This window comes from Neolamprologus multifasciatus, chromosome 11 (genome assembly GCF_963576455.1).
Source record: "Neolamprologus multifasciatus chromosome 11, fNeoMul1.2, whole genome shotgun sequence".
Lineage (NCBI taxonomy): Eukaryota > Metazoa > Chordata > Actinopteri > Cichliformes > Cichlidae > Neolamprologus > Neolamprologus multifasciatus.
Genome location: NC_140449.1, coordinates 3,665,442 through 3,680,124, shown reverse-complemented (window position 1 = coordinate 3,680,124; position 14,683 = coordinate 3,665,442). Strand labels below are relative to the sequence as shown.

Here is a 14,683-nt window from a genome sequence, read left to right as displayed (position 1 = left end):
TCCTTTGACATGTCGAGTTGTAGTAAGCTCCAGGAGCAGCACAGGCACATATTTTATTTAAAGCCAACATGAAAATAATCATTGCAGATTATTTAAACAGACATTATGTACACATTTACATTTGAATACATTCTAGCCAGTTAGAATGTAGTTTATACCTTCCTGCTCAATAGTGACTTCTTGGCTTTAAATATATCGTCTCCGTCGGCTGGTATTGAAACGTCTGTATGTGTGTTCATTTCACGTTTTGGAGAGGCAAAGCATGAAATGGATACCGTGGACCAGCATCTTTATAGAAAACATAGACGTATGCAGTGCCACCGCACTTCCAGCTATTGTGCACTTTGTCTTCGTGTTTTTGTGCAATTTTGTTGTGTCTTCCTGCAACACTGATCACTTTCAGTCGTCATGTACTGACAGATACTGGTCTCAGCCTGAACCCGGACTTTACTTCAGATTGGACCAAAGCATCCTACCTGAGATTGTGAGACCACCGGGCGCTCCCGGGGTTATTGTCGTGAACAACAAGCAATGCTGACGGTGGAGGGAGAGAAAACAAAAGCGGGGGTGCAGAGCTGACTGTCGCATCCAGCTGAGAAAACAACAACACAAACCTCTGCTTTCATCCATCTTCCTCACCAACGCCAGATTCCTCACAAACAAAATGGAAGAGCTACAGTCAGAGACTTACTGCAACTACTTTATCTGGAAGCGTTGCGTACTGATTGTAACTGAGGCCTGGCTCCATCTACTAATCCCTGATGTTTCAGTGGAGCTACCAGGCCAGACTTTACACCTTTAAGTGTCCTTTCAGTGCAGCCTTTTTATCTACCTCGGTAGCCATACTTACCATTGTTTACCCCACCCCCCACTTTACCATCGCATTCTCATCCTTTCGCCTAAAAAAATAAAAGTAATGTGCACCAATGATATTATAAGACAGAGGAGAACACCACAGGCCTAAACCCTGCATGTCTGACAACAGGAGGGGTATCAGTCCTCTTTCTTTCGCTCGCTTTCTCTCACTGGTGTCACTCCTAAAACTTCCCCCTCTTCCTAAACAACCAAATGCCACATGTTGCCATATCAATTTTTGATTGGTTGACATAGCAGAATTTAACACCAATAGGGAAAGGGTGTTTTTCTTTTTTCACTTGGAAGCAGACAGTGTTTGCTAGCGCTGTCCTTAGAAAACGCCGTTTTTACTGATTCTTCCTGCTGTAAACGCCACTGTTTTCCTCAGAAAAATATGTTGTGTGTATTTGTTATCATAACTCTGGTTTTACTTGGCCTATCAACACAATCTAAAAACTGGTTTATAGATTGAAGTCCACACTTTTGACCCAAGTTGAAACGGAGACTCTGGGTCGTTGCATCTTGTAGCTGTGTCATCTTAAATTGGTCACATGATTTCAACTTGCCGGCGCGTCTGTCAACCCCAGACGGTTAACCTGTGGTGAGCACAAACAGCACGATCCCCATACCAATCTCTTGTTCAGTCAGCATAGCAGAGATAGTCCTCCCTTCAGTTCAGTCTTAGCTTCATCAGTAGACCATCTGTTCTGTACAAGCAACCAACGTAAAAGGGGGAAAGTCAGTTCAAGTCAGAGCTCCATCTAAGCCTTACTTTTCTTCGCCACCACCAGCATCTTAGACTAGAGGACCCTGTCCTAAAGCCTATCACCACTGGGATTCCAATATGCCATGATGGCTCATTGCAGCCTATTTGCCAAATTCATTCCTTTCTATATCTCAATTAATATGTCCAAGTCTTCCAAGAGATCTCTCCTATTATTAGCATTTCCTACATTACTAGCACTGAATGTTCAAACAGCTTCTGTGGAGTATGGTTTTTTATCAATTGAAATGAATAAAGTCACATTTTTTCCCAAGGAAGGCAGTACCATGAAGGGAAAATAAAAACTTTTCAGGAAACGCAGAATTCCTGAAAGCTCATAGACATAGAACAAGCCTAACACTCCATAACTCTCCTTCTTGATCAAATAGCCCTTAACCCAGCAGGGTATTTAAAAACTGGCAAGTCATAAGTGATGATTGCCCAGATCTTGTTCTTCCCATCCAGCTGACTCTTCAGGACTTGCCTACTCTCTGCAGGTATTTGGTGACTTTGGTGGCTTTTCTAGCCGACTTGTCGTGGTTCCTAATTGGTTGTGGGATTCCCAGATACTTGTAGGTGTCCTCGATGCCAGCAATACTAATACAAAACCAGAAGGCAGTTCTAACCCTCAGTTCTAACTTCTTTTCCTCTCTTAGTTATCATCTGAGTACACTTCTCTAGCCCGAATGCCAATTTGATGTTGTTACTGTAGATCCTAGTGGTGTGGCGTGGATCAGGCCAAGGATAAGCCAGGACACCCAGATCTCCCTCTCCCTGTCCGCCTCCTCAATCTCCTCAAGACAACACCAAGGTGTTCCCAAGCCAGCATGTCCTGGATCTGACCCAAGGCCTCCTCCCCTTTGGTAGGAGGAGCTCTTAGGAGGAGGCATCCTAGCCAGACACCTAAACCACCTAAATAGGCTACTATTTGTTGGATCTTAACCCCTTCAGCTTCATATAGGCTGCTTGTATCTGCTATCTCATTGTTTCAGTCACTACTTAAGTCATTTGACCATAGTTAACAGTAGGAACACAGATCAACCAGTGAATCAACGCTTCACTCTTATGCTCAGGTTTTTGCAGTAACAGAAAGCATGTAGTGTCAACATCACTGCAAACCCTACATCAGTCCATCTGCCAATACGCCCACCCACTCTCTTACTCCCAAATAAAATATTCAATAGAGAAATATGCTGTTTGCTATTGGCAAAAAAGATTTGGCAAGTTTTTAATGGGCACAAACCACATATTCAACTCTGCTGCTTAACCCACAAATGTATTTTCCTTACAAATGCGTGACCATTCAAGAGAAAACAAACAGGCTTTACAATGGTACAAGGCTTTTTCCCAAGAGGCATTGTTACAAGTGTGTAAAGGGGTTTCTGTAGCTGGAGTTAGAGCAGGTCATCTATTAATTGGAAGGCCAGTGGTTCAATCATTAGCTGCTCCTGCATGCAAAATATCCTTGGGCAAGATACTAACCCCACGATGCTCTCATACATTCATCGGAGTTTAAATGTGCAATATGACCCCGGTCTCAACGCCATTGCCTAAACAACTGTTGAAATTCCTTGTAGCATAATTTAGTCAGATGGGGGTGCCCTCGAATACCCTATCCAGTGACTTCAGAAAGGTTAGGTAAATTGAACCATTGTTGTGAATGTACTGGTAAATGGACTCATTCTAACAGGTAGGTCCATAACTATTTGGACAGAGATGACATTTTTCTAATTTTGGATCTCCACATTACCACAATTAATTTTTCATGAAAAGCCACAAGTGTTGTAATGCGACAGATGCAGCCATGCAGGCCATCACACTGCCTCCACCATGTTTTACAGATGTGTGGTGTGCTTTAAATCACCAGCTCTCCCATGATTTCTCCATACTTTTTTCTTGCCATTATTCTGGTCGAGGTTGATGTTGGTTTCATCTGTCTCAAGAATATTTTTCCAGAACTATGCTGGCTTTTTTTAAAATTTTTATTTATTTATTTATTGTTAGCAAAGTGTGATCCAGGCTTTCTGTTCTTGAGGCTTATGAGTGTCTTGCACCTTGCAGTGAACCCTCTGTATTTACTTTCATGTAGTCTTCTCTTTATGGTAGACTTGTACATCTACACGCCTACCTTCTGGAGAGTATTGTTCACTTGGTTGGCTGCTGTGAAGAGGTTTCCCTTCACCTTGGAAATGATTCTGTGATCATCTGTGACTTCCATGGTCATCTTTGCCTTTTTGCGTTGCTGAGTTCACAAGTGCTCTCTTTCTTTCTTAGGATGCACCAAACTGTAGATTTTGCCACTCCTACTATTGTAGCAAATTCCTAGATGAGTTTTTTGTTTTATTTCTGCAGTTTAAGGATGGCTTCTCACCTTCACAGAGAGCTCCTTTGACCACATTTTGTCTGTTCACAGCAAAATCTTCCAAATGCAAGCACCACACCTCAAATCAATTCCAGGCTTTTTATCTGCTTAATCAATAATGACATAACAAAGGAACTGCCCACACCTGCCCATGAAAGAGCATTTGAGACAGTTGTCCAATTAGAAGATGACACATGTTGAGGAGCTGAAACTCCTAAACACGTCATCCAGTTTGAATGTGGATGCCCTCAAATGAAAGCTGAGAGTCTGCACAGTAAGTCCACGTCCATTATTTAACATAACTGGAATATGTTTCACTAAACAGAAAAAAAGACTAAACTTGTGCCAGTGCCCAAATATATGGGCCTAACTGTACAGTGATTTTTCAGGGCTTCATCATCAGCTTCTTTGGGCTCCATCTGTCTGGTCCCCATTGGTTAAGGTCTGACCAACAGACACTCTCCCTAAAACCCTGCTTTGAGGGATAAGGCCCTGGTAACCCTGATACCAGGCAGAGTAACAGTATCCCATGTTGTTATCTCCATAGGAGTATTGTGAAGTGCTACTCAATTCAATTCAATTCAATTTTATTTATATAGCGCCAAATCACAACAAAAGTTGCCTCAAGTCGCTTCATAGATACAGAGAAAAACCCAACAATCATATGACCCCCTATGAGCAGCACTTTGGTGACAGTGGGAAGGAAAAAATCCCTTTTAACAGGAAGAGACAGAGATTAATAACAGATATGATTCAATGCAGAGAGGTCTGTTAACACATAGTGAGTGAGAAAGGTGACTGGAAAGGAAAAACTCAATGCATCATGGGAATCCCCCGGCAGCCTACGTCTATTGCAGCATAACTAAGGGAGGATTCAGGGTCACCTGGTCCAGGTGTCACCCAGGACCAGTTTGCCTTGGGAGACCCTATCAAGGGCAAATACCCATGATCACATGCGTCCTGGGATCATAGGGCACACGGACCCCGTCAACATGCTAAGGTGGCAAGGGATGAATAATAAAAATGGATCCCAAATCTCCAAGCACTTCAAAGCCCTGGAGCCAAAACCAGTGACCATGACCATTTGTTTGTTGCAGACTCTAAGTATGTTTTTTGTCCGTTTCTTCTATAAATAACTGTTAAATAACTGTTTGTTTCTGTGTGTTGCCTGATTCTATTAATTGTGTTATATTTATAACACTATTTTTAACATACATATAATAATCTCCACTTGAGTAACATGTCCATATGTCTGTGAACAGCAGCGGTATCATCACAGGTACCAGACTCTGAGTCAAAGGAGTATGACAAAGGCTTTCATGCAGCTGAATGAGTAACTTCCAGATTCGTGACTCCCACTCATCTTACTAAAGATAGGCCTCGAAGTCCCTGGTTTCCAGGTGGAGAAGTGCTGTGATGACTTGCTGTGCCTGAGCAAAAGCCGTCTCTACTCTGAACCACTTTCATGCTACATCTTATTCGATCACATCCCTAAACATCTGTAAAGATTGGGTAATTGCCTCCCACTGTTATAAACGCAGGTACAAAGTCTGTGCAGGCACCTTGATGGCAGAAAAGAGTGTACAGAGAGGCTCTGTGGAAAAGGGAACAGAAAAACTGTCTCTTCTGCTTAGTCTGCAGCTTCAACATCAAGAATATGTTTAAAAGTGAAACAACAGACTTGATACTGTTGGTTGAATGTCTCCTCTTCTATCTTCTGTCTCTCTGCCTTTTCTCTTTAGGCTCACTGGGATGGCTTGACGGGGAGAATCACTTTCAACCGGACCAATGGCCTGAGAACAGACTTTGACCTTGATGTAATCAGTCTGAAGGAAGAGGGGCTTGAAAAGGTTGTGTGTCTTCAATATTTATGTTTGTGCACTTCGAGGTTCACCTTATATGACTGTATCTGTGGCAATGGGATGATGAGATAACACCAAAATGAAAGGGTCAATGTAGGAGGGAACACAAATGATCAAAATGCACATCAGTAATGTCTGTGTAGACCTTCACCTGTGCTCTTGGACCTATGACAGACATGCTCAGCTTCATTTTGATTTGTCTGATAGACGGTATTGTAAAGCTCCTCACAGTATAAGGCCCTCACCAGGTGTCTTTGGCACTTTAATTTAAACTGTCCTCTTCATCATGCTTCTCTAACACAGCCAGGTTACTGTCAGTACCTTTGTTTTTAATTCTTCATTTCATTGTCATCTATAGAGGCTCAGTTCACAATGACAGCTGTCTCAGCTGCCAGTTGCAGGGTCGGAGACCATGAACAACAAAAATGACAAAACACAAAGAACAGGAGAGACTAGATCGAAGATGATGACATGCCACAGTGGCGTATAGACACACGGGGAATTAAACGAGGGAAATCCTCAGGCCTAATGAGAACTTCGGCAGCATACCACACCTGAACCAATAGCAACACAAATACCTCAACCTTACCTCATCCTGCCCTAACTGTAGCCTTTATCAGAAAGAAGGGTTTCCCCAAACCTAACCTATGTGCCTCTCTGCAACAAGCCCCTCAAGCATCGTAGCAAACAAGCTGGGCAGACACATAAGTCAGTACATGAGCAGAAATGCATTGAAAAGAACACCAAAGGTCAAAGACACCAGCTCCAGCCTGACAGAGCAGCACCAACAAGGCAGACCAACCTGTTCCAAAGTCCTGCTGCACCGCTCTATCAATGCAACGGCTGAGTGCAAGAAAGCCCACAACTCAATGCCACACACATGGATGCTGGAGTGCCTGGCAGTGTAAATGGCCTGCATTTGTATAGTGCTTTACTCAGTCCCTAAGGACCCCAAAGCGCTTTACACTACATTCAGTCCTTCACCCATTCACACATTCGAACCACCGACCTTCTGATTAGTGGCTGCTCTGCCACCTGAGCTGTAAAGTAAAGGCTAATACTGAATACTTATAAACTCAACGGGACTGTGGAAGATGACACTGAAGCAAAGAAAGCTCACAAGAATATACCAGAATATTCTGTTCTCACTGCTGTTTTGCACAGGCCTCAACCTCCTCAGCTAATCACAGAGAATGGATGTGGATTCAGGAGTGGGGTGACCATCATGAGTTACATCAAACTGCCAGGAGCGAGCTACACATCCACTCACTAATCCACCTCACGATATGGTCAATCTGAGATTTCCACACCAGGAAATTTGACTTGGACTGGATAAGTCCGATTTCAAATTCAAATATTTGCACTGGGTGTGACATACGGGGAAATAAATAGAATCAGCATTCTTCTTTTTTTATTATTAATGCTTGAAAGTTTAAAAACTGAAATTTACTTTACAGATGAATCAAATATTTAAGTATACCTTTACCTTTGTATCTGGGTGGTTGCTGACTTTTTACTGCCTCAGTGAAACATAATGAACGTTATAATGCAAGAACGCTGGACTTTCCTATGTGGTTGCTTCCTGTTCTCTCTATAGTACAATATTATATTTTACATGGAAATTTGGCTGAATTTACATTAATATTTATTCATCCATTCATCCATCCACTCTCTTCCACTGGAACCTATCCCAGCTACATAGGACAAGAGGTGGAGTACAAACCACCATGAAGTAAGGCTAACAGAGAGAGACAATTTATTTAGTAAATTTTATTCTTCTTATTAATTTAGCAATAAAACACATGGAAAATAATATTTATATATCACTGCGAACAGTGTTGGGAAGGTTACTTTTAAAATGTATTCCATTACAGATTACAGATTACATGCCCCAAAATGTATTCTGTAATGTATTCCGTTACGTTACTCAATGAGAGTAACGTATTCTGAATACTTTGGATTACTTAATATATTATCATGCTGTTTACAACTACATGAATGTACTATTGCTGTGATTTATTACTGTTACTGAAGGTCCGCGGCTCCGAACCGTAGTAAAGGGACCTCTGGCTAATACGGTGGGTTCTGTGTCGGCTCGTAGCTGAAAACTAGCTTTACTTTGTTGTCTGGGTCAACTTTGCTAGCAGAGACAGAGAGAGGCGTTGAAAGGCTGCTCCAACAGAACTTATTGTTTCAGAGGAAAACACGAACACGGTGTACAGTCGAGTCTTAATAGCTTACTTACAGCTGGGCTCGTCAGGCTCTCTTCTTGGCTGCAGTGGTTATTATTATATTTACATGCTTCCAGCTCCCGTTTCTGCTCGATGACAGCTCGTACTTTTCCTTTTTCTCCCTCCCTCGCTCACAGACACATAACGGGTATGGCAGTCCATTCTCCCTGCAGCACGGACTACACTGCCCATGATGCTACATTCTTTAGAGCTATACCTGTAGCATTCTGCCTGTTAGCTTAGCACAACAACAACAAAAAGGCCTCTCTCACCCAGGAAACACGCAGAGAGAGAGCGTCACCCTGTAACCATGGCAACCGTAACGCTGCCTGGAACAACAGAACGTAGCTGTCAAACAAAACCCAAACAGTCCTGACCCGCCACAATATGAAACAGGGAAGTACCGCCGTGTAATCCATTTATTTCAACAAAGTAACTGTATTCTAAATACCACCTTTTTAAACGGTAACTGTAACGGAATACAGTTACTCATATTTTGTATTTTAAATACGTAACGGCGGTACATGTATTCCGTTACTCCCCAACACTGGCTGCGAAAAACACGCAATTGTGGAGAGTATTTGTGGTTTGCACAAAATTGCAGGGGCTAACTGCTAACTCTGAACAGTGTCATGTTTGAAACAACAGCAGTATATGAAAATCTTCTGAAGATGAATTCAAAAGATCTTTGAATTAAAATATATTTCATATTAAGACCCCTATCAGATCATATCCAGCTGCTTGAGCAGCTTGAACCTTCACAACACTCACTGATTTAAACCACTAACGCATTTGTGATGTGATGAGGATGATGTTAATCTTAAATCTGTGCCTGAGTCAGCACACAGACACATGCCGCCCTCATCCTTTGATTTTGTTTGACTCACTGTGTCTGGGTCACCTGTTTACCTCACTGGTTTCATGAATGTGTCAGCTGTTGAACCTCTGCAACCTTACTGGTCTGTTTTGGGGACATCTAACAACAAATGTTAAAATGAGGACAACAATATCTGAGCTTGGTTGTAGCTCATGTGAAACTGTGATACGATCATGATCAGAACACAGTCTAATATTCTCTAACTGTTAAACCTGAACTTAACTTTCCAGGTTTAACAGCACTCATCCAGGACACTCAGAGAGGTATTGTGACCGTAATCGTTTCTTCTTTTTCTTCAAATAATTACTGACTCACGGGGATCTCTCCAGTATTCAACACTCAATTTAAGATTCATGAGATTATCTGTGAGAACCCCCAACGCTGCTGATACCAATAATAAAATAATATTCTTGCATGCAACTGCAAACACTTCACTCTTCAGGATCCTCGGTGGTGCTTGCCTCTCAGCAGCTCCTGACCTCTGGTTTGTGTATGTGTGTGTCTGTGCCTCTATGAATAATTTACCCCATTAATAAAACCTCTCAGAAGTCCTCCAGTTTCACGAAGCCTGAATTAAAGAGTTGATTTGCAATTACAAAACCCATCTCAGGCCCTCACACAGCGCAGCAGAAGTGCCCGTAAGAGTGGCTGGAGTATTTGTGGTCCCTTTTACTGATGCTCAGGGCAGACAGGTTGGTGGAGTGCGGGAGGTGCTGGGGTGAAGCAGGAGACTTCAGGGAGAGATGAGAGAACAGGAGAAGCCTTGAGGCGTAATCTGATAGCTGTGCCGACCTCTTCTTCCTGCTTTTCTCTTCAGCATTCTCCCCAAACGCTCTGCCGTCAGTGTTGTCCTCCATCAACCATCCAAAAGGCCACATTCTTGATCCAGATCATTTTTAACATTGCTCCCTGTGGAACTCCAGAAAAGTGCCCACGACAGAGTTCACATTACTGCCAATGTGTAACAGTGGTGCTGTACGTTATTGTCAGTAGGTAACCAGGATGGAAACAGGGGGAGATTTTACATTAATATATATTTTGGTACTACTCAAAAAAAGTCGTATCGTCTTTAAGGACGTTTTGCAGAACATAAACGTGCTCCTTTTATGCTGAAGCAGATGTTGCATTCACAGTAAATGCATTTCTTTAATGTTGCAATACAAAAGGTTAAAGTGGAAACATTCTGCAGTTTTCACTTCCTAATGAAACAAGCGTCTGGTCCCGTGTGTCATGACATTTATCTCCTCTTTGTGTTTTGTTTCTCTTGTTGTTTGTCATCTCTCTGTCTTCCTCTTTCCTTCTTTCCTTCCCTGTCCTCTTATTCCTCCTTGTTAACGTTACTATATAAAACACATTGAGATGACTATTATTGTGAACTGGCCCTGTACACATATCACTGCAGCTCTAATTACTGTCACCTTCATGTGTTTGCTCTACAAAGTGCATCTACATTTAAAGTGTTTTGAAATACAGACAGAATAAACCCCGTATAATACTGAAAATCCTATTATGCTGTATAATAAATATAATAAACAGGGGTGCTCATAACTGGTACACAGGTTACGCAACAAAAATTAGGAATGCGTAGTGACACTTGTGTTACCAAGTACCTTTGCGTACTTACAGTTGCTGTAGAATAAATATAATAAACAGGGGTGGATTTTAATAATCGATTCATCGATTAAAATCGATTCTGGCTTGGATAACGTGATATCGATTCATTAAAATTCTGAATCGATTTTTTTATATAAATGTATTTTGCCCGAAATTCCAGAATCTCAGGTGAAACGGCACAAAATATCAACAACCACCAAACATTTAAAACAGTAAATGAGAGCAGGAACAGGCTTCTGCACAAAGACGTAAACACAAAGCGCGGAGCCGCCAACGCATCAGAATCAGTAAGATGTCGCCTTTCTCACCCGACGGCACGGACACGGTCGGGGCTGAAAGCCGACAGCTCGCTGATTCTGATGTTTTTTTCCTTTTACTTACTTCCGAAAAGAAAACCTAATTTCTGCCGTTCAATACTGAACAAATTTAAATTTTCTAACATTATACAAAATGCAAAACGCTGTGTCTCTAATCAAACCGCTGTAACTTCAGAGGTGATGTTCATGTGTTGATTAATGGGTTTCTTTCGTTTTTGATGTGCTGCAGAATATTTTTATAAAATCCAGAACAGGAAAATCAGCTTCATGTGTTTCTGTTTATCTTCAGTTACTTTGACACAAAGGCATCTGCTGTGATGCTCACACCTTTGATAAAGTCTGGAACGTGTCAGCTTCCTTTTTATAGATACAAAAATATGTAAATGTACTGATCTGAATTATAATATTTCTGACTGTCAAAATTTCCCAGATTCAAATCGAATCGAATCGTGGATCGAATTGATTCTAGAAGTCAGTGACGATACCCAGCCCTAATAATAAATAAGTTTTAACAAAACATTAGCAAGAGCTAATGTTTGTGTCAGTGTTTGTGGCAAGAAGGAGACCCAACTTTCCGATCAAAGATTATAAATATTATAAATTTATTATAAAGCGTTTATTTACATTGAGAATATGAACAATGTGTGAACGTGTACCAATGGATTTTGCATGTACTCTATCTGCCTTCTAACAGAAGAAGAATTAATTAAATATTTGTTTACAGATTGGTACCTGGGACCCTCCGAGTGGCCTAAACATGACAGACAACCAGAAAGGGAAGACAACTAATGTCTCTGACTCCTTGTCCAATCGATCCCTGGTGGTGTCTACTATACTGGTATGGTTACTTTTCTTTGAGATCTTAAGCTTAGGACTGTGTAACACCTCCTGTGGAGAAACATGTCATTCAGAGTTCTCTGGTCTATTTTTCTGGCTCTTTCAGAACAGTATTGCAGAGTCTTCCTCATAGCTTACTACACAATAACAAGTGTGCTTTGAAACACATCGCTAAATCTCACTAAGGCGTCCACACGTACATCGGTATTTTTGGAAATGCAGATTTTTCTATGCGTTTGCATCTTTTGTCCACAGGTAAACTTGCAGTTTTCAGTCACTGAAAACTGCAAGTTTTTAAAAACTCCTGCCAGGTTGGAGATTTTCGAAAGCTCAGTTTTTGCGTTTACGTGTGGACGAGGAAAACGGAGAAAACGCAGCGTCAAAGGTGTGCGCCTTTTTTGACGTCACACTGTGCGTCACGTCATTGTTTCAGTGAAATGAATTTCTACAATGGTGGACTTAGACAAAACACTGTTACTGTTAATTTTACTCTCTGCTATGTTTAAATGCTTACATATACACACACAGTTACTGTCCCTCCACACATAGGACTCAGTTCTGCTTCTGTGGTACACTACATCCAGTCATCCACCCATTCACACACACATTCACACACTGGTGATGGCAGCTACATTGTAGCCACAGCTGACGCACTGACAGAGGCGAGGCTGCCGGACACTGGCGCCACCGGGCCCTCTGACCCTCTACTTCTATGCGCCATCTTTGTTTACTCTTTCCCACCCACGATTCTAGCCTTCTGATTGGCCATTTCTACACAGTTAGTAATATATCGACACCTGTTGCTTTGGCATGTTCCCGGCAGCGTTTTCCTTTGTTTTTGGCGTTTACGTGTGGACGGGATTTTTAAAAATGAAAACGGAAAATCTCAGTTTTCAAAAATACCCGTGTACGTGTGGACGTAGCCTAAAACTTTTGAGTACATTAGCTCATCTTATCAATTAGTATATAGTGTGCTGTCAAGACACAACGTCAATATGACACAATACGTTGTTGTGTCTAATATGAACGTCAGTGCAGACACTGAAAGGCTCAAAAAAGCCTCCAATGCCTTCATCCTCCAGGAACTGCTGATACTCTCACCACTCAAAATGTGGTCATAAATATTTTGTACTTGTTTTTGTGCATCTGTAGATAAGAAAAAGATTTGTGTGTGTAAAAATATTTACACAAGTTACAGGTCTGGTTACACATACAAAGCAAGAAAATCCGTGTGAAACTCAGAGGACATGACATTGACCCATCTGTTCTCTCATTGGATAGATAAATTTGTGATTGACATGACATTGACCAATCAGCTGAAAGGAAGAAAAATTGGCTCAAAATTCGTACTTGTGAGTTGAAACTTGAGTTTCACACGGATTGTTTTGCTTTGTGTTTGTAACCAGACCTTAACAAAAAAAAAAAAACTTTTAAAATATTTTTACGCACACACAAATTCTTATCTACAGATGCACAAATATACGCATTCTGATTTACAAAATATTTATGACCACAATTTGAGCCCATAAGTATCTTATTATCTTAACTTAGTATCACAGCCAAGTGTGAAATGTACCAGCATGCAGAAGTTGGGGTTAGGGTTACAGTGAGCTTCAATAACAGCAGAGGGAGATATTTTATTTCAAGTCACCATGAAAATAATCACAGGAAAGCATTAAAATGTAAATACATATTAGCTGCCAAGGTTAATAGTTTCTGGTGATTAATGACCCTCGCATGTACTTCATATGTCTTTTGATCACTAACGACCTCTTGGCTTTGAATACATTATCTCCTCCAGCTGCAGCTTCTGCATGCATTAATGCAGCTTCCACATGGGTGTCCCTGTCACGCTATGGAGACATAAAGCTTGAAATGGGCACAGTGGGCTGGCATGTTAATTGCATCCTTTGCCATGATGCTGGGTTGAGAGATCTGAGCATTCCTCAGTGGATCTGCCTGCTCAGACCATCACTGATTGACTGCCAAACCACACATGCTGAATGATGTTGCAGGCACCATCACATCTTTCAAGACTGAATGATTGTGAACAAAAATCTACTTTCAGTGTTTTATGTTTAGTATTTATAGGACTCACATTAGTGTTTTATTATGGTGCTTAAGTAATTTTAATACCAATGAAAACAAGAGACGTATTGATACACGAGGATCTGGAAACTAAACATTTCATGTAATTTTTCAGTTACATTTAATTACATGGCTCCTGTGCTCGTGGGCACAGGCGTCACGAAGATGTTGCTATGTAATGAAAATCATTCAGGTGCAACAAACACAGAGGCCCTTAAGCTCTTCTCTTTCACTTTGAAATAATTGCTCCCAAATCTTTTCATTAATTAATCGCACCTTATTTAATATTAACGCCTCCATGTTAGCACACATAAAAGCTACCCCCCCCCCACAAAAAAAAAACCCCAACAAAAACACTCCTTTTTTCTTTTGTTTCTTCTTTTTTATTAGCTTGTCTCGAGATATAAGTCGTGAGCTGACTGTCAATGATCACATCTGTCTCTTCTTGGAGGGCAGGGGGTCAACCTGCTCTGTGCTCATGATGCACCTCTACACTTGTCAAAAGCTTATTTGTGTTTCAGCAGTGTTTCTGCTCATGTTCACGGCTTGTTTTAGAAATTATGTACATCAGAAATATTATTGGCTGGCTGAAAACAATAAGAACAGATGACTTAATGTTTATTAGCAAAAACAAATGGCTTCATGCGTTTTAAGCCTCTTTGAGATTAAGAAAAAATATTTACCCCTTTCTCCTTGTTGCTATTTCTTCCTATGTGGTTATTAACCCCGGGATTCGAGGAAATTCTGAATAATGTCACAGCACCACATCTGTGTTTCATATATTTACATTTAACAGCAAAGGTTCATCAGTTTTATCTCTTATAATTCACATATTTTGGAGGTAAAAATGACTCGTTGCCTGTCTTATCAGACGATG

The 14,683-nt window shown here is 41.1% G+C and overlaps 1 protein-coding gene across 3 annotated transcripts in view; it reads left to right on the top strand.

Annotated features, from left to right (window-relative positions):
* The window catches only part of grik2 (glutamate receptor, ionotropic, kainate 2), a 344,100-nt gene that overhangs the window by 214,431 nt on the left and 114,986 nt on the right, over nt 1-14,683 (top strand). For all 3 annotated transcript variants that reach the window (XM_085176689.1, XM_085176687.1, XM_085176688.1), the window contains exons 9-10: nt 5,723-5,830; nt 11,606-11,719. In XM_085176689.1, coding sequence (XP_085032815.1) covers nt 5,723-5,830; nt 11,606-11,719 — 222 coding nt within the window. The remainder of the gene's footprint in view (nt 1-5,722; nt 5,831-11,605; nt 11,720-14,683) is intronic.